The 23,062-nt window shown below is 42.6% G+C and overlaps 1 protein-coding gene across 2 annotated transcripts in view; it reads right to left on the bottom strand.

Annotated features, from left to right (window-relative positions):
• CEP250 (centrosomal protein 250) overlaps window positions 1-16,063 on the bottom strand; it is a 46,718-nt gene extending 30,655 nt beyond the window's left edge. For both annotated transcript variants that reach the window (XM_027867129.1, XM_027867128.1), the window contains exons 1-10: window positions 16,017-16,063; window positions 10,412-10,715; window positions 9,989-10,045; window positions 9,086-9,168; window positions 8,714-8,879; window positions 8,172-8,278; window positions 7,559-7,807; window positions 3,646-3,742; window positions 1,822-1,923; window positions 261-419 (exon numbers count right to left, since the gene is read on the bottom strand). In XM_027867129.1, coding sequence (XP_027722930.1) covers window positions 261-419; window positions 1,822-1,923; window positions 3,646-3,742; window positions 7,559-7,807; window positions 8,172-8,278; window positions 8,714-8,879; window positions 9,086-9,168; window positions 9,989-10,045; window positions 10,412-10,594 — 1,203 coding nt within the window. In that variant the 5' untranslated portion in view covers window positions 10,595-10,715; window positions 16,017-16,063. The remainder of the gene's footprint in view (window positions 1-260; window positions 420-1,821; window positions 1,924-3,645; window positions 3,743-7,558; window positions 7,808-8,171; window positions 8,279-8,713; window positions 8,880-9,085; window positions 9,169-9,988; window positions 10,046-10,411; window positions 10,716-16,016) is intronic.
• Between the last annotated feature and the right edge of the window lie 6,999 nt (window positions 16,064-23,062).

Raw genomic sequence — 23,062 nt, forward strand, 5'->3', positions numbered from 1 at the left:
CTACTACTACTACTACTACTACTACTACTACTACTACTACTACTACTGCTACTACTACTACTATTACTACTACTACTACTACTACAACTACAACACACATACACTCATTAGACAGATGAAGAAGTAAAAGGGTATTTTTTTGATAACTAGGAGCATTAAAGCTCTTCCAGGTGAGAGGATCAGATGAGGCTAAGGAGGAATGTGGAGGGTAGACAGCCCAGATGCCCTAAGCCTGTGGAACAGGGGGTACATCCTCTTACCTGCACTGCCTGGCATTTCTTAGCCAGAACCGAGCGCACCAATGTAAGAACCTTATCTGGATCTTCAGAAAGGAGCTGGCAGAAGCCACTGGACTCCGGTTCTAGGGAGCTCTCTAGTCCAGAACCTTTGTTCTCACTGTCCTCATCATCTACCACTACCTGAAATACAATGTGGAAATGTTGCTACTACTCCCAGACAACACTAAATGTCCAAAGTAGAACCAAGCCTAGGAAAGGTTTTATCTCCTACAGAGGACTCTGTAAGTAAAGGTCCTTCACCATGCTAACAAATGCCTGTGGTCATCTTTGCTTGAATATCTCCTTTAATGGAGTTTAGGTCTCTCAGATTAGCTCATTACAGCTCATTACTGTCATCAGACAGCATCAACCATTAGAAAAGTTTTCTTCTAGAGAGCTGAAATCTGCCTCCTTATAACTTCTAACTACTAGCCCTAATTCTCACCTCTAGAATTACTTAGAACAAGGCAAATTAATGCCTCTTTCAGCCCTTTACTTCTGAAGACAATTATCATGTCTCCCCTTAGCCTTTTCTTCTTCAGGCTAAACAACTTCAGTTACTTCAACATATGCTTATGTAACATGACTTCCAGACCCCCCCACCATTCTGTTCCCTTCTTCTGGGCAAACTTCAGTTTTTTAATGTCCCTCCTAACACGTGTTACCTAGAATTGGATACAAAGGTATAATTCAATTATGGTCTGACCACTACAGAGTATGGTGGGAATACTGCCTCCCTTCTAGACACTACTTCATTAATGCAGCCTAAGACAGAATTAAACTTTTTGGTTACTGTGTCACATTGTTGATTTTCAATCAACTTGCAGTTCATTTGGAGGAAAAAAATGTATCTATCTATCTATATCTATCTCATCCAGGACCTTTTCACATTAACTGTTGTCTAAAGAAGTCCTTCCCCATTCTACACTTCTGCAGCTGACTTTCTGAATGTCATTACAGGACTATATATTTATTTCTATTGAGTTTCATTTTGTTAGATTCAACTCATCTTTTCAATCTGTTGAAATTTTTACGGGGAAGAGGGTATGATTCCAGTACGCAACAAACTAGTGATCCCTTATTCTGAAAGATAAGGTATAACTCCATCATCCCTACCCTAAACCCAAAATCCAGGGTATCAATAGGATACATATCGATGAATCATCAATGAAAGGTTCTTTGTGGAAAATAAAGGAAAAGTGAAGAATATGACTTTCATTTAATAGGAACCTAATCTAGTTTCTGGTCCCAAACATGACAATCAGTGAAAAGAAAGAGAAACCTCAGTGGGTAGGTAGAGGTTTCACCTTTCCTAGTACTTAAAAATGACCACTAATATTTAGTTTTGTCTCTTTCATATTTCCATCTCACAGTCTTTCTCTACATGTAACCCCAAGAAAAATCACCCATTAAGTTCTAAGCTTAAACCGATGAATTTCTTTGGACTAGGAGAAAAAACTCAAAAACAGGAGAGGGACGCGTGGGAAGGTTAGTGATAAGTAGTCTTGGTTACCCAAAGGAGGTATGTCTGGCTTATGCATACCTGCATTATGTCCATGATCACTTGCTGCAGAGATAACTTCTCTTCCCAGGCATTTTTGGTGAGAGATGCCTCATGTTCCATTAATTCTGAACGATTTGTCTCCTAAATGGGAAATGGAACATAGACACGAGCTAGGAACTTGCAAACTAGAGCTATATATCTCTAGCCACAATAGTTCTACTGCTCTTAAATAGCCAATACTTACATAGCATTTTAAGATTTGCAAAGTGCTCAACAAACTATCTCACTGGATCCCCACAAAAACTTTGTGAGGTGTTTCGAGTATTATTTTTAAAATTGTTTTTATTATCATTTTTTTTACATCATTGTATTTCTCCCCAGTATCCCTCTCTCTTCCACACCCAGAGTGCTATCCTATATAATAAATGGTAATTTTTAAGACAAAAAAGAAAAAGAGGGGAAAAAAAATCAGCATAACTGATCGATATATTGAAAAAGTCTGAGAACATGTACAATACACCATATTTATTGACCTTTCAGCTCTGTTGACAGGAGGGGTGGGGGAATCATCTCATATCTCTTCTTTGAGCCAAGCTACTACAAGTATTATTATAACCTACTTTGGAGATGAGGTGAAGTAACTCGTTCATAGCCACATAACTAGTAAGTTTCAGAAGAGGAATTTGAAATAAGGTTTCTTCTGATTGGGTCCAGTACTCTTAAAACTATAACATGCTACCTTTCTGTTTACTGTAAAGATGTTTATCCAATCCTACCTCCCCCTTGGTTACCCAGAGAAGCCAACAGTGCCCGAAAAGGGCCCAGACAAGAGATACATGCTAGGGACAGCTAGGTGGTGCAGCGGATAGAGCTCTGGCCTTGAAGTCAGGAGGACATGAGTTCAAATCCAGTCTCAGACACATGACACTTACACACACAGCTAGTGTGACCCTAGGCAAGTCACTTAACCCCAATTGTCTCACCAAAAAGCTAAATAAATTTTAAAAAAAGAGAGAGATACATACTGCCCTAGAGCAGCAAATTGGTGCCTGAGGCCAACTATTGAGCCAAAAAAAAAAAATCTTAGTAACAAGGCTGGAGATAACACTTAAAATAGATTTCTCTTTTAATTCTTCAATTGTGTCAGTGCTGATGACTGCTTAGAGATCTAAGAGGTTCAAAGTAGGTCCAGTTCCTTGTAAGCCACAGCATGAACAGCCTAGAACTATAGGATCTTAAAGTTGAAAGGGATTTTAGTGGTCAAGCAATCCAATTTCCTATCTCTACAGAAATCCCCACTAAATCAGCCCTGATAGAGGTCCATCTAGTCCCTATAGCACCCCAGTGATAGGAAATTCACTACCTCACAAGGCAGGCCATTCTATCATTGGAAAGCTCTGACAGAAAGTACTCATTCGGAGTAAGATTCTTTCTATGCTTTGGTCTGTCCTCTGGAACAGAGTAAACCTACTCCTATCAAATGATAGTTCCTAGGTATTTAAAGACAGTGATCATGTCCCGCTTCAAGTGTCTTTTATCCAGGCAATACATCCTAGTTTCTTCAGCTATTCCTCATGATATGATTTCCAGACCATTCAATAGTCCTGCTACCTTCTTCTTTAGTGACTTTTCCTTTTAAAATGTGAGTCAGCCTCACACTGCCAAGGGAACACACTAAATATGTTTTACTGGAATTGTCCTAGGCATCTTCAGGTTTTTGGCAAATTTGGTTCTTAGTCCAAACTGAGGGGTTTCACTAAATCCTTCGACTGGTTACTTACTGATATAAACTACATTGGCTTGGTTACACAGGAGACCCAGGGATCTTCCCCTCCAACTTCTTCCAGACAAAAGACTACATACCAGGATATCCATGGTGTCTTTCAGAGCCTTCATCATCTTTTCCTGCTCCTCATTTTGCTTTTTACTTTGAGCCAGCAAAGCAGAAAGTTCAGTCACCCTAAGGAGAAGGGCACAACATTACTGAACAATGGTCAGTTCATTGCTGAGAACACCCCTTAGCGCTCTTTTCTAGTAAATCCCACTACATCTCTCTGGTGCTCCCAGAACCCTCTCTGTGCTCTGTCAGTATCACACAATGCTAAAGCCTAGAATTGGGTTGAAACCAAAAGCAATTCAGAACACATGCACAAATTTACCACAACTCAAGGCTGGAACACTTGCTTTGGGGCTTGAAAGGTGAAGGAAAGCCTGGGCTGGGAGCTCTCCAGGCCCAGGTTAGTCTTGATGTCAAGTACCCTGGAGCCAACAAGAACATTAGAATTGCCACAATGGGACAGTCTTATGATCCCTCTAGCCAGAATTCTGTCTCTAATAGGGGCATCTATTAGTATGTTATAGTTTATAGCTACTTTGTCAATTTTAAAGACTAAGGACATCCTCAAATATCTTTATTTTTCTGAACCACCCATTACAAATCTGTCATCCATGAGTTTATCCTTTTTGAAGTTATTTGTATTTTCAGCCTGTCTCATTTTTAAAGGTACAACCACCTACTTTGTAAACTGAAACTTCCTTTTATTTGTCCTAAATTACCTTGCAGTCTTCAAGGTTTTCCCCTTAGTTCTGGCACTCTCAGAGTGCCTGGGCTTCTCCAGATTTACCCTTTACATTCCTACCATGTCTTTTGAAACTTTGATCATACCGACACTTCCCAGTCTGTCTTTTCATATCTTTTTAGTCTGTCTTCAACTAGAAACTTCCTCATCTCCTTACTCATTTTGGATGGGATTCCTTAAGCACTCTTTAGTTTTCCTGTGCCTCAGAAATGTGATAATGAGATGATTATATACTATTTCCAACCAGTCTCATGGGCTGCCTTGTGAGGTAGTGAATTTCCTATTACTGGGGTGCTATAGGGACTAGACGGACCTCTATCAGGGCTGATTTAGTGGGGATTTCTGTAGAGATGGGAAATTAGATTACTTGACCACTAAAATCCCTTTCAACTTTAAGATCCTATAGTTCTCGACTGTTCATGATGTGGCTTACAAGGAACTGGACCTACTTTGAACCTCTTAGATCTCTAAGCACTCATCAGCACTGACACAATTGAAGAATTAAAAGAGAAATCTATTTTAAGTGTTATCTCCAGCCTTGTTACTAAGATTTTTTTTTTTTGGCTCAATAGTTGGCCTCAGGCACCAATTTGCTGCTCTAGGGCAGTATGTATCTCTCTGTCTCTCTTTTTTTAAAATTTATTTAGCTTTTTGGTGAGACAATTGGGGTTAAGTGACTTGCCCAGGGTCACACTAGCTGTGTGTGTAAGTGTCATGTGTCTGAGACTGGATTTGCATCATAGGTTTGTGTTGTTACTAATCCCCTTCTAGATGATATTCTGGTTAGGATTTTTGACCATGGCAGCACAGTGACTCAATGTTTTCAGAAAATAGCTCAGGAAGAGTCACAGGTCCTTTGCTGGGTTGAAAATGACAGCCCAGAATCCTAGATGGTTTTAGTTATTTCCTCCCTTACATTTGCCCATACTGAAAGACTACTCGCCACTTTTCTTTCCAGGTAACTTTCAGCTGGTATGTTTTTATTCCTGACAGGGAGATGCTGTTGCATATGGATGTTGATAGGGAGATGTTGTTACATGTGGAGACAGGAGGAAAGGGACTAAGGACTTAGTTCAGGAAGGTTCAACTATCATTCTGCTGTCTTATGACCCTAAAATACTCTAAGGAAAGGGCACATCTCATAAGAGTCTGTCAAGGCCATAAGTTTTACTAAACTTGTGACTCCTTCAAGGTTCCATGTGATTTTCAAATGCCCCATTACTACCTCAACAGCTAGTCTAGTGGAGGCAAACTGCCAGGAGGGAAATCTAAGATGGGAAAAAAGTCCTCTGCAAGGAACAAAGATCAGTAACATGCCACAACTGTAGTTTTCAGTTGCACTTTTTAATTGGTATCTCACAACCCCCTGATATCATCCCTTTTAATCTCTTCCTTTATTCTAGTTTCTAATGAAGACGTGGCCCTTACCTTCTACAGGTACCTTTGATCCCAGCCTCTCCCCTCTTCTCCAGCAAACTGCCACCACAATAATCCCCTCTCTCTCCCTAATCTTCAATTCCTCCCAATCTACTGGTTTCATCCTCATTGTCTATAAACACACCCAAGCCTTCCCCATCCTTTAAAAAAATCTTTATAGTTTCCACGATCCCATTTTTTCAAATGATTCTCCCACATTTCTCCTCCCTTTCTCTGCCAAACTCTGAGAGAAAAAGCTGCCTATACTTGTTACCTCCGCTTTCTCTATTCTCAACTGTTTGCAATATGGCTTCATCATTCAACTGAAACTACTTTGTCTAAAGTTACCAATGATCTCTTAACTGCCAAATATTATGACCTTTTCCCCAACCTCATTCTTTTTGACATCTCTGTAGCATTTGACACTGTGGACTATTTCTTCTCCTGGATATTCTCTCCTCACCTGGATTTTTGTGACAATGTCCTCTCCTTGTTCTCCTCCTACCTGTCCAACCACTCATCAGTTTCCTTTGCTAGATCTTCATCCATGTCTCATCCACTAAATGCAAGTATCTCCCAAGGCTCTGCCCTGGGCCCTCTTCTCTTTTCTTTTTATATATCTTATTGATCTTATCAACTTCAGTGGGCTCAATCACTCTCTGAAGATAATTCCTAGATCTACACATCCAACCCTAGTCATTCCTCAGCTCTGAACCCATACATATCACCAAATGCAGATTGGATATTTCAAATTGAATGCCTCATAGGCATCTCCAACTCAACAGGTCTAAAACAGAACTCATTACCTTTGCCCCCAAACCCACTAGTTTCCCAAATTTCACTCTTTCCGCCAAAGGCACCACTCATCCTTCCAGTCATTCCAGATTCCTAATCTTGGGAATCTCACCTTCATCCAATCTCATCCTTGACTTTTCACTCTCCTTTATCCTACATATCCAATGAACTGTCAAGTCTTTTGAACATCTTTCTCATACACCCCCCTTTCTCCATTTGCAAAATCACCAACTTAGTTCAGGACCTCATTACCTTTCACTTGGACTACTGCAATAGCTTCCTAACTGGTTTCCCTGCCTCAAGTGCCTCCCTACTACAATCTATTTTTTGTACAGTTACAAAGTGATTTTACCAAATCACAAGTCATGCCATGTCACTGCCCTGCTCAGAAAGTTCCAGTGGCTCCTATTTCCCCTAGGATCAAATATAGACCCCTTTGTTTAGAATTTAAAGCCTGACACAACCTGGCCCCAAACTACTTTTCCAGTCTTATCACACATTACTTCCTTCACGCACACTATAGATCCTCATACATGGCATTTCATTTCTCCTATTGGTGTCTTTAAGCTTGATTGGTATTTCCTTTGCCTGGAATAAATTCCTTCCTCACTTCTGCCTTTTAGAATGACTATTTTTCCTCTCAGACTCAGCTCAGGTATCACCTTCAACATGAAGCCTTTCCTGATCTCTCCAGCTGCTAGTGCCTTCTTCCAGAAATTTTCCTAGTTCTCTTGTGTACAACCTATCTATATGTATACATGCCTCCTCTGGTAGATCAGGGACAGAGTGTTTCACTATCATTTTTGCATCCCCCACAGTGCTTGGCACATAGTAGGTGTTCAATAAATGCTTACTGATTAATCTCCTTTCCTCCTATGAAGACAGGAAGGCTCTGGGTTACTACCCACTTATTTGGCACCAATAACCAGCTCCTTGGAGAGTTGCTTTACTTTTAATATCCCTTTCCAGGACCCCCATCATCTCACCTATCCTGAAGTTCTGCCTTCTCTATATTCCCTCTGGCCTTCAGAAGGGTAAGTTCTTGGCTTCTTTCGTGTATTTCCTTCTCCAATTCCTGGGTTCTGGCTACTAGTTGTAGATGGGCCCGCTCATTGCCAGCCAGTCTCCCTGACCCCTGAGGCTCCCGGGACTGTAATTCCAAGCTCAGGTGCAGGCAGCTGGACAGCAGGGAACCTGAAATCTTCATATGTTCAGCCTTTAGCTCAGCCAAGTCCCTGAAGGAACACAAAAGAGTCTGGGAGGGACTGGCAAAGGGTATGATGAAATGAAGCCCACCAAACCCTGAGGATCCTGCCTCTGGAGGGAATCATCTGGATTAATTTGTCACTATTCCCCAATATATCCCCTCTGCTATGGTCAGACAATTCTCCTCATTTTCTTGCTGCTACATACAGCCCATGCACATTATTATGTCACGCTATTCCTCCACCTCAAATACTCTCCTTTTTCACTTTGTCATTTATTTTTGTGCCTTCAAACCCCATCCTAATGGAGATTAGAAAGGAGGAGGAGATTATGCTCCCGTTCCTCATTCCCGCTTAAAGTTTCAGGTCCTCCCACACCATTCTCCTCACTGACCTGTCAGTGGCTGTCTTCATTTCCATGAAGTGGCGTCGGAAGGTCACCACCTCCCGCCATAGGCTGAGAAGGCGGCCATGTTCCCCTTTCACGTAGCCCTTGAAGAACTGAATGTTTGGAAACTAAGATCATCTCAAAAGTCAGAGGTCACCACTGCCAGTCCAGGAGGTATGGAACCTGTTTCAACTCACTACCCTCTACCTCATCATCCATACTAATGGTGTCAGAAAACTGCCAGTCCCAGCTGGGCCCCCCCCTTAGGTAGGCATAAGCCACCTCTGCAGGAATGGAGTCACTTAGTATTATGCCATTTATCAATGAGACTTTTTAGCCAGGAATAAGTCATCCCAGCAGAGAACTGAGCTAAAGCTCCAAGGAGCCAGAGCTACTACTGAAAGTTCTGAGCACTGGAAACCCAGTCCCCTGACGAGACCCAAAATTAACCTTTCTAGCCCTGGCTCTGGACCATGAATCCTACTGTTAGCAAATAAAACTCCTTGTCCTTAAATGACTGGACTGCCTAGGTTTCCTGCATGCCCTACCTCCCTCTCCATTTGCCAGTCACTCTGTCGCCTTGCCAGCTCATCCTGAGCTTGGCTCCAGTCTACTGTTAACTTTCCCACATCCTCTTGAAGGGCCTTGTTCACCACATCAGCTTTCTCCAGGTGCTGCTGAAGCTTTGTGTTCACTTTCACCAAACTCTCAGACCTGATTTGGGGTAGGGATAAAAATAGAAAATATAAGTGTAGTCTAATTCCCTAACCTCTGAATGTAGAGTACAATGGCAAATACTGGCCCTGTCCCTTGTCAGGAATCCAAGATGTGGCAGCTAAACAAGGGGTGTCTGGCCTATTGAGAATAACCTTAACCACTTGGCTACCTAATCCCCACACTAAAGAACTTGGGGTCATCACCTCTGGTGTTCTTCATCCAGCCGGATCAGCAGTTGCTCCAGTCTGGGCTCTTCAGCACTTTCCCACCTCTTTGGGATAGGTCCCTTAACCAGACAAAACAAAGAAACCTTATTTACCTCTAGCCAGATCATCACTACTCAAACCAAAGCCTCTATATACCTTCCCCTGATTCTCTTCCCCATATATGCCAGTCTCCTTCTGTAAATCACAATCTTAACTGTAGCATCCTTATTGCCCAGAAGGAATCAGGGACCCCTCTTCCCTTTAGCAAAGTTCACTCTGAAGATGTTTTTCCACAGAAAATACTAGGACATCTGAATCTCCCTCACAGATCCCATGAAAGCCAACTGTCATACACGTGGCAGGTGCCCTAAGGCACCAATATGTTACCCAGCCCTCATCGTTAGCATGTGCAGTTTGGGACGAGGACTCAAGCACGCGCACGCACACGCACGCACACACACACACACACACACACACACACACACACGTGCAAAGACAGCTCAGCCAGCACTAGCACCTGCAGGAGGACAAATTCATTCCTTCTCTCTCATTTCACAGGTTTCACCTTGGCAGGCACGCAGGCAGTCTCCATGGGCTACAGGTGCCAGAAGTCCTAAGGCTGGAAGTAACTGATATAGGGGGGGCTGTCTCATGAAGGGACCTATGTGATTGTGTTCCAAGAGGCAAACGGAGGAGGGATTGATGCTGATCTTCTCATCAAAGGCCAGCACTCAGACAGAAAATAGGGGCCCCACAGCAATGGAGACCAGCAGGGCTCTTAGCAGCAAAGCAGTGAGTGTATTCAGCCTAGGTATGGCCTCCCCATATTTCATGTAACATTGATTCATTGAATGCCCAGAGGAAACATAGTATGGGTGTTCAGAGCTCATGTCCACTTACCCCAATGTTCTCTAGCTGCTGCTCCAGCTCCTGACACCAGTTCCGGTACTGCAGTACCTAGAAAAAGAGTCCCAGGCCACACTCAATGGACACTGCTGATACTAACTGTGGCTGCCCAGCAAACCTGCAGAGGGCTGTGTAAGCTCTTGTTATTGGAGTGGATGCAGACAATACTAGGTTAGAGCATTTTCCTACCTAAATCCTTAAGAGAAACTGTTTACATTTATGAACAGAGCAGAATTCTCATTTTGCTCATGAAAGGAACATAAGCTAACATTTCCAAAGACTTTCTTCATCTCACTAAACAATCCTACTAGAAGCTGCTAAGCCACCACCCTGAACACTTGAGAGGGGTTTCTTCTCAGACATCTCTCTTCCTTCTCACTTGTCCCCCAAACCTCCACAGAATAGTAGCTACTTCACCTTGGCTTGCAGCTTTCTCACAAGTACTGCCTGCCTCAGCTGGGCCTCCTGGGAGATCTTCAGCTTTCGCCAGGAAGCAGCCTGGTTCTCTGCCATCTGCTGCTGCAGTGCCAGGATCTGCTTCTCCAGTGCCATATGTGGAGGCTGGGGCTTCATGTCTCGCCCGTGGTCTCTTGCCTCCATTTGAGGACCAGACACCAGGCCAGTGAGTCTTGTCTTTCTGCAGCAGGAAGCACATGTCTATTCTGCTTACTCTTTGGCAGGTTTTATCACCATGAGTGCATTGCTCAGGTTTGCTATTGGGCTGTGAGACAGAAGCACATGAAGAAGGTGGTCAAACCTGCCCAGCCTCTTGGCAGAGTTCAAAAGAGAGTGGAAAACAAGTAGGGCAGTTCACTCTCCTTGAAAAGTAGTTATGCCAAAGGAGGGACATGTAAGGCCAACTGTAGGCTATGGACTTCAATCTCATCAGTGACTCAGACAGGGGCCCAATAGAGAAGGCAACAGAATTTTAAAGAGCCCTGCAGTGGGAGCCAAGAGATCTGGGGTGTAGTTCTAGCTTTGCCACAGCTTGATGTGTGAATAAGTCAACCCTCTCTTAGTTTCCTCCTTACGGTGACTTTCCTTACATGAATATTAAGGTCTCTTTCAGCAGCTCCGAAACTCACTTGCTTTGAGACCACATAACCTCTCTGAACTTCAGTTTCCTCATCTATGAAATGTTAATAATACTATCCCTCACTACCTAACAACTCAGTTGGGAAGAAATTATCTTGTAAATCTTAAATGTAGTACTATAGAAATGAGTTATGACGATGATGATGATGATTCTAGGAACAGGAGAGGTATTGTGAATTCTGCAACCACTTAAGTGATCTAAGAGGGGCAATGAATGGAAGTTACAGGCAAAGTGTGAGGATGGCAGGACGGGGGAGATTGGGCTATTTGTAAAATTGGGAAAGCAGCTAGAAGACAGGCTAAAAAGAGACTGATTAAAAAAAGAGAAAAGGGGGGCAGCTAGGTGATGCAGTGGATACAGCACCAGCCCTGCAGTCAGGAGGACCTGAGTTCAAATCTGGCCTCAGACCAAACACTTGACACTTACTAGCTGGGTGACCCTGGGCAAGTCACTTAAACCCAATTGCCTTAAAAAAAAAAAAAAAGAGAGAGAGAGAGAGAGAGAAAAGGAATAATTTGGAAGGATAAGCTCCTGGAAGAGACAGAAGGGGACGGAGTCAAAGGCACACATAAAGTGTGTGGCCTTAGGAAGAAGATCACCTCTTTTTCTGATACAAGAGCAAAGAGGGAAAGAATAGGGTATGGTACTGAAGGTTTTTGAGGTACGGAATTGGAGAGAAGAGGGAGCTAAGAACAAATATCAATTTATCCTTTCTCTTCTTTCCTTCTGGTCATAGAAATCATCTTCATTCTCCATTAAGGATAATCGCTTTGTGTACAGCCTTTTTTGATCCCAATTCTTCCCACTTCTTCCAGTAGCTTGCTCCAGCAGTCATCCTCTTTCTTTCATGTATTTTCAATCTCTCCCTTTCCATTTGCCTACAAATATAGTCAGTTGCCCGATCCTTCTAGCTAACTCATCCAGCTCCCAACCCATCTGTCTTCTCACCTTCACTGCTAGATTTGAAATGGCTGTCAATACTTCATATCTGCTCAACAACTTGCAATATGACTTCTGTACCCTACCTTAGTAGGTAGGATACTTACCTTTCATAATTCTACTAAAACTGCTCTAGTCACCAATGACTTAATTGCCAAATTCCACCCCTTTTGACCGCTACAGTTTTTGACACTGTTTCCTACTGACCCTTTCTGAAAGTTCCTCCTTTAGTTTCAGAGACACCTAGTTCTCCTTTTGTCTATCTGCTTCTTTTCTTTCCTTCATTCCTATCTTTTAGGTTCTTTAAAGGAGATGTTCCCCAAGGGTCTATCCTTAACCCTCCTGTCTCTTTCTTGCTCTCTCTCTTGGCAATCCTATTAATTCTTAAAGCCTCAATTCCCACTTTAAGGCACTAGATTCACTCCTATCTCCTAACAGTAAGTTAATAAACACCTACTATGTGCCAGGCACCATGCTAAGCAATGGGGATACAAAGAAAGGCAAAAGAGAGTCCATGTCCTCAAGAAGCTCACTATCTAATGGGAGAAACAACATACAAACAACTATGTACAAACACCTATATACAGGATAAATAGGAAATAATCAACAGAGGGAAGGCACTCAAATTAAATTAAGAGGGATCAGGAAAGGTTTCCTTTAGAATGTGTAAGTTTAGCGGGGGCATGAAGGAAGCTAGGAGGCAGAGATGAGGAAGGAGAGTTTCAGGCATGGAGGACAGTCTGAGAAAATGCCCCAAGATGTCTTGTTTGATGAACAGCAAAGTGGCTAGTGTCATTGGATTGAAAAGCAGGGGTGTATGTGGGGGGGGGCGGGGATGAGTGTTATGTTATGAAGGAATTTAATGGATTTTGTATTTGATGATAGGGAGCCACTGGAGTTGATCTAGCAGTGGGGAGAAGTGGTCAGATCTGCGCTTTAGGAAAATCACTTTGTCAGCTGAACAGAGGATGGACTGGAGTGGGGAGAGCCTTGTGTCAGACAGACCAACTAGCAGGCTGTGCCAATAATCCAGGTGGGAAGAGATAAAGGCCTTTACCAGTTTGGTAGCAATGGCAGAGGAAAGAAGGGGGCAAGTGTGAGAGAAGTTACAAAAGTGAAATCGATAGGCCTTAGCAACAGATTGGTTAGTGGCAGAAGGTGAGGAGGGGGTTAGAGACAGAGGGGAGTCAAACATGACATCAACATTGTGGGCCTAGGATGATGGTGATATCCTTGACAGTAATAGGGAAGTTTGGAAGGGAAGAGGGTTTTGGGGAAAAGATAATGGGTTCTGTTTTGGACATGTTGAGTTTAAGATGTCTACTGGGCAGCTAGTTTCAGATAGCTGATAGGCAGTTAGAGATGCAAGACTGATGGTCAGCAGAGATAGGCAGAGAGGTTAGGGATAGATAAGTAAATATGAGAATCATCACCATACAGATAATGGAATCCCTGAAAATTGATGAGATCACCAAGTAAAGTAGTATAGAGGGAGAAGAGAAGAGAGCTCAAGTCAAAGCCCAGGGGACACCCACAGTTAGCAAACACCCAAGCTGAATGAAGATCTAGCAAAGGAGACAGAGAAGGAATAGTCACATAATCAGGAAGAGAACTAGGAAAGAGTAGTACCCTGAAAACCTAGAGAGAAGAGATTATCATGAAGAAGAGGGTGATATACAGTCAAAGGCTCCAGGAAGGTCAGGAAGAATGTAGTTTGAGAAAAGGCCACTGGATTTGGTAATTAAGAGATCATTAGTGACTTTGGAGAGAGCAATTTTGGTTGGATGATGTTGGAAGTTTGATTGTAGAGAGAGTTAAGAGAGTAAGAGGAGGAGTGGAGGTCTTGTAAACAGCCTACTCAAGGAATTTAGCTACAAAAGGAAGAAGAGATATGGGATGACATTAATCAGAGATGGACAGATTAAGTGAAGGTTTTGTGAGGACAGGGGAGACATGGGCATGTTTGTAGGCAATAGGGAAGCATACAAGACAGAGAGAGATTAAAGATAAATGAGAGTGGGGATGATAGAAGGAGCAATCTGCTGGAAGAGAGAGGATAGAATAGGATCATTAGTGAAAGAAGAGGGAAAAAGTTGTCAAACCTCCTCAGATTCTTGGCAAAATCCAAAAGAGAGAGGAAAACAAATACTACCTAAATGGGGCAGTTCACTCTCATAGGAGGTCTGACTTTTCTTCTGAGTTCCAAAAAACCTCCAAGTGGATATCCTACCAGTGCCTCAACATGTACACGGCTCAGCTCTTCCTCTTATACTTTCACCTATTCTACTCCTCCTAAGAACATTACTGATTCTGTCTGTGGCACCACCATTTACCCTGTTGATAACCTCCAGATTATTTTTAATTCTCCTTCTCTCATTCATTTCTCATATTCAGTTACAAAGTCATGTTGATTCCACCTTCTAACATCTCTTACATCAGTTCTTTCCTTCTCTATTCCACTGCCACTAGCTAGTATCAGTCCTTATTACCAGTCTATGGCAAGAACCTCCTAACAGATCTTTTTGCCTCACTCATTCATTAACCACTTAATGTTTGCAAAGCACTGTGCACTGCAAAAGTTTTGACATGGTCTATACCCTCGATTAATCAGATAAGGAAAGTAACAAAAAAATCTAAAATAAGGGATTTGAACTAAATTATCTCTAATTCCAATTCTAAATGCTATGATTCTGTACTACATATTAGGTAAGTGTACAAGGGGAAGGTCACTACAGATGGAGAGGGATCTGGGAAAATCTCACAAACATGCTGGTATTTGAATCAGCCTTTGAGGAATGAGTAGCAATTCATTACGCAAACTCTAGAAATAAGGAATAACCTGAGCAAAGGTAAGGAAACAATATAGGGTGTGCTGGGAAGGGTAATATAATATTTAGGGGAATAATGTTAAGTCTGGAAAGTTAGGGTGATACCATATTGTGGAGGGCCTTGAATACCAGGTAAAGAGTCTTAACTTTACACAGAATGTTGAGACTACTGTAACGGTCTAAGCAGCTGGAAAGAGTCTATAAGTGTTTTTCTCATGCACCCTAGGATTTAAGTAATAAATATTATCATCTCCATTTTACAAAGGAGGAAACTGAGGCTTAAAGGGGTTAAGTGACTTGCCATTGGTCACAGAGCCAGTGAGTGCTAGAGACAGGACTAGAAACAGGACTCCTGACTGCAAGTTGTGTTCTTTCCCTTTAGTACTTCTAGCCCCACCTTTCAAATAAGTGTCTACGATATGACTTTTCCTATAACCGGTGCTGAAGCACATGGTAGACAATAACTCTTCAGCTAGTTTTACCAAAAAGCACAGAACTGGTACCGTAAGACCATGCAGCTCAACATCATTATGTGAACTAAGGAAAATAAGGTCTATGCAAGAGGAAGGAGTGGTATAATGGACAGGACTCTGGATTTGGAGTCAGGAAATCATAAGCTAGTATTTATATTGCTCTTTTAACGTTCATCAAGTGCCTTACAGATATTATTTTATCCTCACAACAAGCCTGGGAGGTAAACTTATCCCCATTTTTACTGATTTGGAAACTGAGGCTAGGAGAGGTTAAATTGACTTGCCCAGAAGGACACAGCTAGTATGTCCTGAGGCAGGATTTGAACTCAGGTCTTCCTGACTCCAGGCCCAGCGCTCTCTTTTTGCACCACTTAGGTTCCAAGTCCAGCTCTGCATCCCGGGGTGAGCCAGTTCACGTCTCCGGGCCTGAGTTCCCTCCCTCTGTAAAACATGGGGAATGGAGGCTGAGGCCCGCCACAGCCTTCAGCAGCTCGAAATCCATGACACTTGACCTTGGGGGCCTCATGGCGGAGCGGGCATCGTCTACACCGCCCCTCGCTGGCCCTGCGGTTCTTCAGGGATTTTAAAGGCGCCCTGGACCTGGGGATGGCCCGAAGACGCCGCCTCCCTACCCGGCTGCCCCACACGCGGATGGGACCGTTAAACACTGCCCCGCCCCGTCCTACCTCAGCCCGCGCCCGTGCCCGCTCCCGGCAGCCTCCGCGGCGGAGTCCACGCGCCGGCGTCCTCCTGCAGGGAAGGCCCGGCTCACCCTGGGGCCACGGGGCTAGGGGCCCATCCGGGGTGGGCCGGGGCTGGGATTGGACCAGGCCCCGCCCCCTCCTCAATGTCTCCCCTCCTCCCCATCTCTTTCCCGCCCTTTCGCCTCTTCGCTGCCCGGCTGGCGGAACTCAGATCCTTAACCTCTGACCTCCCGCCCTCACCAGCCCGAGCTGACCCGCCTGACTGCGCAGGCTCAGCGTGAATGGCTGCCATGTTGGAATTTGTCTAGGATCGGTTTCCCAGGTCGTAGAGTGACAGCTGGAATTGGAAGGCACCTTGGAGACAGATCTTCTGGTGTATCTATCATTTTTACAGATGAGGATGTTGAGACCCAAGGAGACAATTAGTTCGAGTGAGGGAAGAGATCAGAGGGGAACAGCTGTGGAAAACCAGGCCCTAACCAAAGCACACGTCCTGCAGTTCCCAGTCTGGCGTAGGCTACTGCGCTTGCGCCCTGCTGCCGACTCCTCCCCCCCCCCGCCCTTTCAATCTGGTGGGCTTTGAGCCCAGGATTGCTGGCATTAGTTGTCTGCTGCTGGTTCTGCGTTCGGTTCGATTTGCAGCCTGGGCCCAGTGGGTTCTCGTAGTATCTACCCCACAAGCGAATCGCGAGCGCTGGAGAAGCTCACCCAGCCCCCCTTTTTTCGGGAGCGGTCAGGGGTCTTGACCCAGCTGGGCCGATCTCTTCCAGAGCCGATCTCTGCACCCTGGGATCCACTCCCCCGCCCAGCCTTCTGTAGTGCAAAGAGCCCTGAAATTGGGGATGGGAAAACCTGGGTTCCTTTCCTAGGGCTGGTCCATACTCAGACAAACCAGGGCCTATCTCTGAGATACTGAGCTTCAGTATCTTTCTATGTTCTATCTTATTTTTCTTTATTTTGTTAAATGTTTCCCAGCTATATTTTAAATCTTTTAAAAAATTTTTAAGGTTCAAATTCTCGCCCTCCCCTACCCATTGAGAAGGCAAGCCATATAATATCAATTATACGTATGGAGCCTGCAAAACATTTCCAGATTAGCTTTGTTTTTAAAAAAAAAAAAAAAGGCAAGAAAAAAAGTGAAAAAAAGTTTGCTTCAATCTGCATGTAGAGTTTATCAGTTTTCCTTCTAGAGGTGAATAGCATTTTTCATTGTGAATCCTTTAGAAATGTTCACCAGTATCTTCCTCTATAAAATGAGAACAAGAATCCCTGCCCCACAGGTGATTCCCCAAACATTCAGTACCAGCGGGTCAGTGCTAATAAAGTCCTTAGGTGGCCCAAGTGTGGTGGTGTAGAGATGATCCTTCCTCAGCCCAAACTCTTGCTGGTCCTAATAATACATTGGAAAAGTTTCAAGTAACTGCCACCCAAGATGTGTAGAAAATCTTACCAACAGTCTTGCTGTCCTAGAGGTTTTAATTCTTTCATCTCCAAAACATATGCCATTCACACACACACCCACATTCCCACACACATTGTTACTCCTTTCCTAGCCCAATATTTCAGAAAGGCCGTGCTTCACTCCATTCCCTTTTCTCCAGCGATCTTATTGACAGCCTAGGTATATGTCTTTTCCATAATCCCACCCCAAGGTTCTAGAGTCATAATTAAATCAATTATGCCATTATTCCTGAAATGGGTGGTCAATCTATTCCTTAATGTCTTTCCTCTCCATCCTGGTACCTTTTGGCCTCTCCTTAGGCACCACTCCCCTATTAGAATATAAGCTCCTTTAGAGCAGGGACTATCTACTTTTCTATTTGTATCCTCAGTACTTAGGACAATGCTTAACTCATAAAAAGTGCTGAATTTGTTTTATCATTCATTCAAATTATAGCCTAGCAACTGTGTCTGAATTGATCGCCAGAAAGTTTACCATCAGCTCTGCCCATAGCAGCTCACAAAAGCTGTGTCATATGATATGGAAAGGTTACTATCTGCACTGTTGGAAGAAGTGTATATGTAAGGGAAAAATGTGATCTCTGACATATACTGTGTTAAGAAGAATGCAAAAATGAAATAGCCTTACAGAAGGAGGAGTCAAAGACTTCTTGGCTGATTGCCTGGGAGAATGATGGTGCTATCAGTGGAGAAAGGGAAGTTGGGAGAAAGGAAAAGTATAGGGAAGACAGTGATTTCAGTTGGCACCACTTTGAATTTGAGGTATGGTAGAACCTCAGGTGGGGATGTGGAACTCAGATTCAGGAAAGAGATAAGGCCAAGGTACAGAGATCTGAGGTGTCTGCATCGAGATAATAAGTGAACCCGTAGGAATTTTTTATAATTCTTTAAGAGAACAGGACCTGGGATAGAGCCTTAGAAGATACCTACATTTAAGACCGTTTTTTGAAATGTATTTCTCACTGCTCTCAAAACTTAATCTTCCATTCTATTCAGACTAGTTCTACTTTTTCCCAACACCAGACCTTTGTAGATATTGTCACTTGACATCTAAAATATCATAGAATCTCAGAAAAGATCTCAGAAGTTATCTGGTCCAATCATGAACTGGAATCTCTTCTATAACAGTGGTGTCAAGCTTAAATAGACATAGGACAACTAATCTGTGCATAAGGATCCCTGTGGCCACATATTGACTTAGTTTTAAAATGTAATACTATATTTATTTTGCTGAATATTTCCCAATTAAATTTTAATTTAGTTCAATCTGCATTCAGATGTGGTACGAGGGCAGTGTGTTTGACACCTCTGCTCTATAATATTTCTGACCAGTGGTTATTTATGTTTCTCCATTTTGTGAGTTCCTTTTGGGACCTCCATTTTAGGTAAAGGCCCAGGTAACTGTGCTTCATTTTCCTCTTGGCTGTTCTTCTGACTCTCCTAAACTTTGACACCATGCCCCTGACTCATTTTATACTTGTTATACTCTCATACCTATTTTATACTTCTGAAGTTATTTGAGTCAAACCATGAGACTTTAAATTTATCCCTATTAAGTTTCATTTTATTATATTTAGACAAATGTTCTAGTCCACCCCAGCAAGATCTTTTTGGAAACTGACTCTATCCCTTCCAGCTTTGTATCATCTGCAAATTTGACAAGCATACCATTTCTGCCATTGTCTATATCAGTGCTAAAGATGTTATACAGCACAAGGCCATAAACAAGTCCTTATTGCACTCCATTGGAGACCTCTGTCTAAACTGAAGCCAACTCATTCATGACCATTTTATAGGTCTAGTCATTCAGTCGTTGCTAACCTAACTTAACTGCCATCCCTGGAGCCTAAATCTATCCATAAGTAGGGCATGAGAGATTGTCAAATGCTTTGCTAAAGTTCTAAACTATGTCTATGGCATTCCCCTGACAGTTGTTGTTGTTCAGTCATTTTTAGTTATGTTTGATTCTTTGTGACCCAATTTGAGGTTTTCTTGGCAAAGATACTGCAGTGGTTTGCCATTTCCTTCTCCAGCTCATTTGACAGATGAGGAAACTGAGGCAAACAGGATAAAGTGATTTGCCCAGGATCACACAACTACTAAGTATCTGAAACCAGGTTTGGACTCAGGAAGAGTAGTCTTCTTGACTTCAGGCCCAACGCTTTATCCACTGTTCCACCTAACTGTCCCTGACAATCTAGCAGTCCTGTAAAAAAAATTCAGATTAGTCTGGCCTGACTTGTCCTTGAGATCACAAAATGTCAGAGCTGGCAGGAACTTTAGAGATTATTGAGTTCTCCCCCTATTTTACAGGAAAAAAAAATATTGAAAGTCCAGTTGATGAAGAATAGCCAGGTGGGTCCTAGTATCCAAGCCTCAGCTAAAGTCCCACCTTCTTTAAGAAGCCTTTCCCAGTCTTCCTTAATCTTAGTGCCTTGCTTGTTGATTTCCCCCCCACCCCCTGCCAATTTAACTAGCATATATCTTGTTTGTACATAGTTTCCATGTTGTCTCCCCATTAGACTGTGAACTTCTTGAGAGCAGAAACTTTTTTGCTTATTTTTGTATCTCTAGCACTTAGCATAGTGCCTGGCAAGTAGTAGGCATTTAATTAATGCTCATTATTATCACTATTATTGTTGTAATAGTCTAGATGAAAGATAGAGACTGAAGTAGGGTAGTGGCTGTGGGAGTGAAGAGAAGTGGATGTATATAAAGGCTGTTATGAAGGTAAAAATGACAAGATGTGGCAATAGACTGCATATATGGGGTGAGTGAGAGTGAGGTTTCTACCAAGACCATGGGAACTGAGAGCCTGGGAGGATGAGGACACTAGATAGTAATAGGAAAGTTCATCAGATGAGAGGGCTTGGGTGGAAACATAATGAATTCTGTTTTGGACATGTTGTGTTATATCCAGTTTGATATATCCAAAAGACAGGTGATAATATGAGTTGGAGATCAGGAAAGAGACCAGGGCTGGACATATAGATTTCAGAATCATCTGCATTGGTAATTGAGCCCATAGGAACTGATGAGATCACCAAGTGAAATAGTATTGAAGGAAAAAAGAATATGGCCCAGGATGGAGCTTTTGGGGACATGGACAGTTAAGAGTCCAAAGAGACTAAGAAAGGAGTGATCAGAGAGGTAGGAAGGGAACCGGGAGAAAGTAGTATGATGAAGACCTAAAGAGGAGAGAGTATTCAGGAGAAGAGGGTGTTGAATGAAGCAGAAAAGGTTGAGAAGGGTGAGGACTGAGAAAAAAACCATTTTGAATTTTAGAAATCACTGGTAAATTTGGGGAGAGCAGTTTCAGTTGGGCGAGGGAGACATGGGCCTGTTTGTACGCAGCAAGGTAAGACCCAGGGGATGGGGAGAGGTTGAAGATAAGAGAGGGAGTGAAGATGATGAATCTGCTAGGGAAGACTCTAGGGTGTGGGGTCAACGGTGTAAGTAGCGGGGTTGGGCTCTGGCAAGGGGAAAGGCCACCTCTTTATCAGAGCCTATGGTGAAGGAGATAGTTGGGGGTAAGAGATATAAGAAAGATATAGAATAAGGAAGAGAGAATAAGAGGGGGATCTCATTGAATGCCTATGATTTTTTCAATAAAATATGAGGCAAGTTCCTCAGCAAAGAGGGTAGGGGAAGGAGGTGCTACGGAAGGCTTGAGGAGGGATGAAAAGGTTTGGAATAGCCACTACGGTAAGTGGGATAATGAATCACTTAGGGAGATACAAAAAGGCATGCCTTGCTGCAGCAAGGTCCTAGTTGAAATTATGTAACAAATTCATAGTCAGCCCAGTCAGTGAGGTTTTATGATTTTCCCTATCTCAAATCAGCTGCAAGTGAATAGGATCAAAGGAAGCAGATGCTAGGAGTAATCTGGGGTTGGTATTTGGCTAGGTATTATTGGAGACAAGACAAGGGGGCAAAGGACTTATGTACAGAGGATAACGGAAAATTGGACAGATTTACCATAGGATTGGAATATGAATTCTGTTATTATTTTTCAACTTCTACAAAGAAACCCTGTGGTAGTTTTTGGTATTGGCACTACATCTGTAAATTAATTTAGATCATTGTAATTTTTTAATATTAGCACAACTCAACTATGAGCAATGTGGCATTTAAAAAGGTTCAAGAGACTTAATTTCTGCATAATTTAATAATTTTAATAATAATGTCAACATTTTGAGCAGGCAGACCTCCTTTGGTCTAGATTGCCCTGTGCTGGGTAGTCTTGCTTAAGAGATAAATCTCTTTGTCCAAGAGTGAGTAATCAGAGTTCCACTCTCATTAGAATAAACCCACCTCTCATTATAATACTCATTCTTCTCATTGTTAACCAATCCAAGTGGATTGCCACCCTTAGGAACATCCACTCTTCTAAGGGCATTTAAGCACTGAATGGGTTTAATGAGGGGTCTTTGGCATTCATGGGTGCCACTGACCCCTTTTATTAATTATATACTATCATAATTAATAAAATGATTAATTACCCAGAAACTTTGTCTCTCTAAACTTTTTATATGTCACAATATTTTATACATTTGGTAGTTATTTTGAATATAATTTATTTTTCTGTCTTTTCCTACTGGGTTTTGTTGGTAATTTTCAGAAAGGGTGATGATTTTGCTGGGCTTATTTTATATGGTGCTACTTTACTGAAGTTCTTAATTGTTTCGATTAATTTTTTAGTTGATTTTCTGTGGTTCTCTAAATAAATTATTATATATCATCTGCGAAAAGCAACCTACTTTGTTCCAAATCCCATGTACTTTCCATGGCACAGTGTTCCATGAAGCCTTTCCTGATCAGTTCTCAATATCTTAACTTTCCATTGAATTCTTAAAGCACTATTATACACCACAGTTTTAATACTTGTTTCTTATATTTCTTAATGTCTGTTTCATGTGTGTGTGAAGTACTGATCAAAGAAGTTCTCTGGTTAACTTGGTGAGCTCACAGAGAGGTCAGCCTTTGGGACTTTGCATCTCTTTATGAAGGATATGAATATTTTCCTTGGTGCCTCATGGAGGATCAGCCTCAGTAATTGAGATGCATCGATTGGCTTAGACTATTGTTGGGAAGAGCTACTCCCTTCTTTTTCTGGGTCTATATAAAAAAAAGCAGATCAATTGCAGAGTTGCCCCTTTTCTGTGAGAGTGGCAAATAAATGTAAGTGTCACCCAGAGGTTGATAATGATTTCCCACACCTTTTAGCTGCTAATGGCTGCCGTGGGGGCAAAGCCAAATTGGAAATCATGCGTACTCACAGCCGCATAGCTGAGAGGGGAGTTCTTGGACCCTGAAATTCAAGTTTGAGGATCCAGCCATCTAGAGAGAGAAGGATTGAGTTTCTGGGCAACACCCGACTCATGGTTGCCCCTCTAGCAACTCTAAGTTGAAGAGTTGAAGGATTAAGCTTTCTAAAGAGGGAAAGAGAGTTACTCAGCAATACCAACCTTTTGGAGAGAAAAAAAAAAAGATGCTTGGAATCCAGCCTTTAGAGAGAGTCAAGGAGCTCCTGGGCTGCACTGGAGAGAAGAGGCATTTGCACATGA

The sequence above is a fragment of the Vombatus ursinus genome, unplaced genomic scaffold (assembly GCF_900497805.2).
Source record: "Vombatus ursinus unplaced genomic scaffold, bare-nosed wombat genome assembly UNPS02014785.1, whole genome shotgun sequence".
Taxonomy (NCBI): Eukaryota; Metazoa; Chordata; class Mammalia; order Diprotodontia; family Vombatidae; genus Vombatus; species Vombatus ursinus.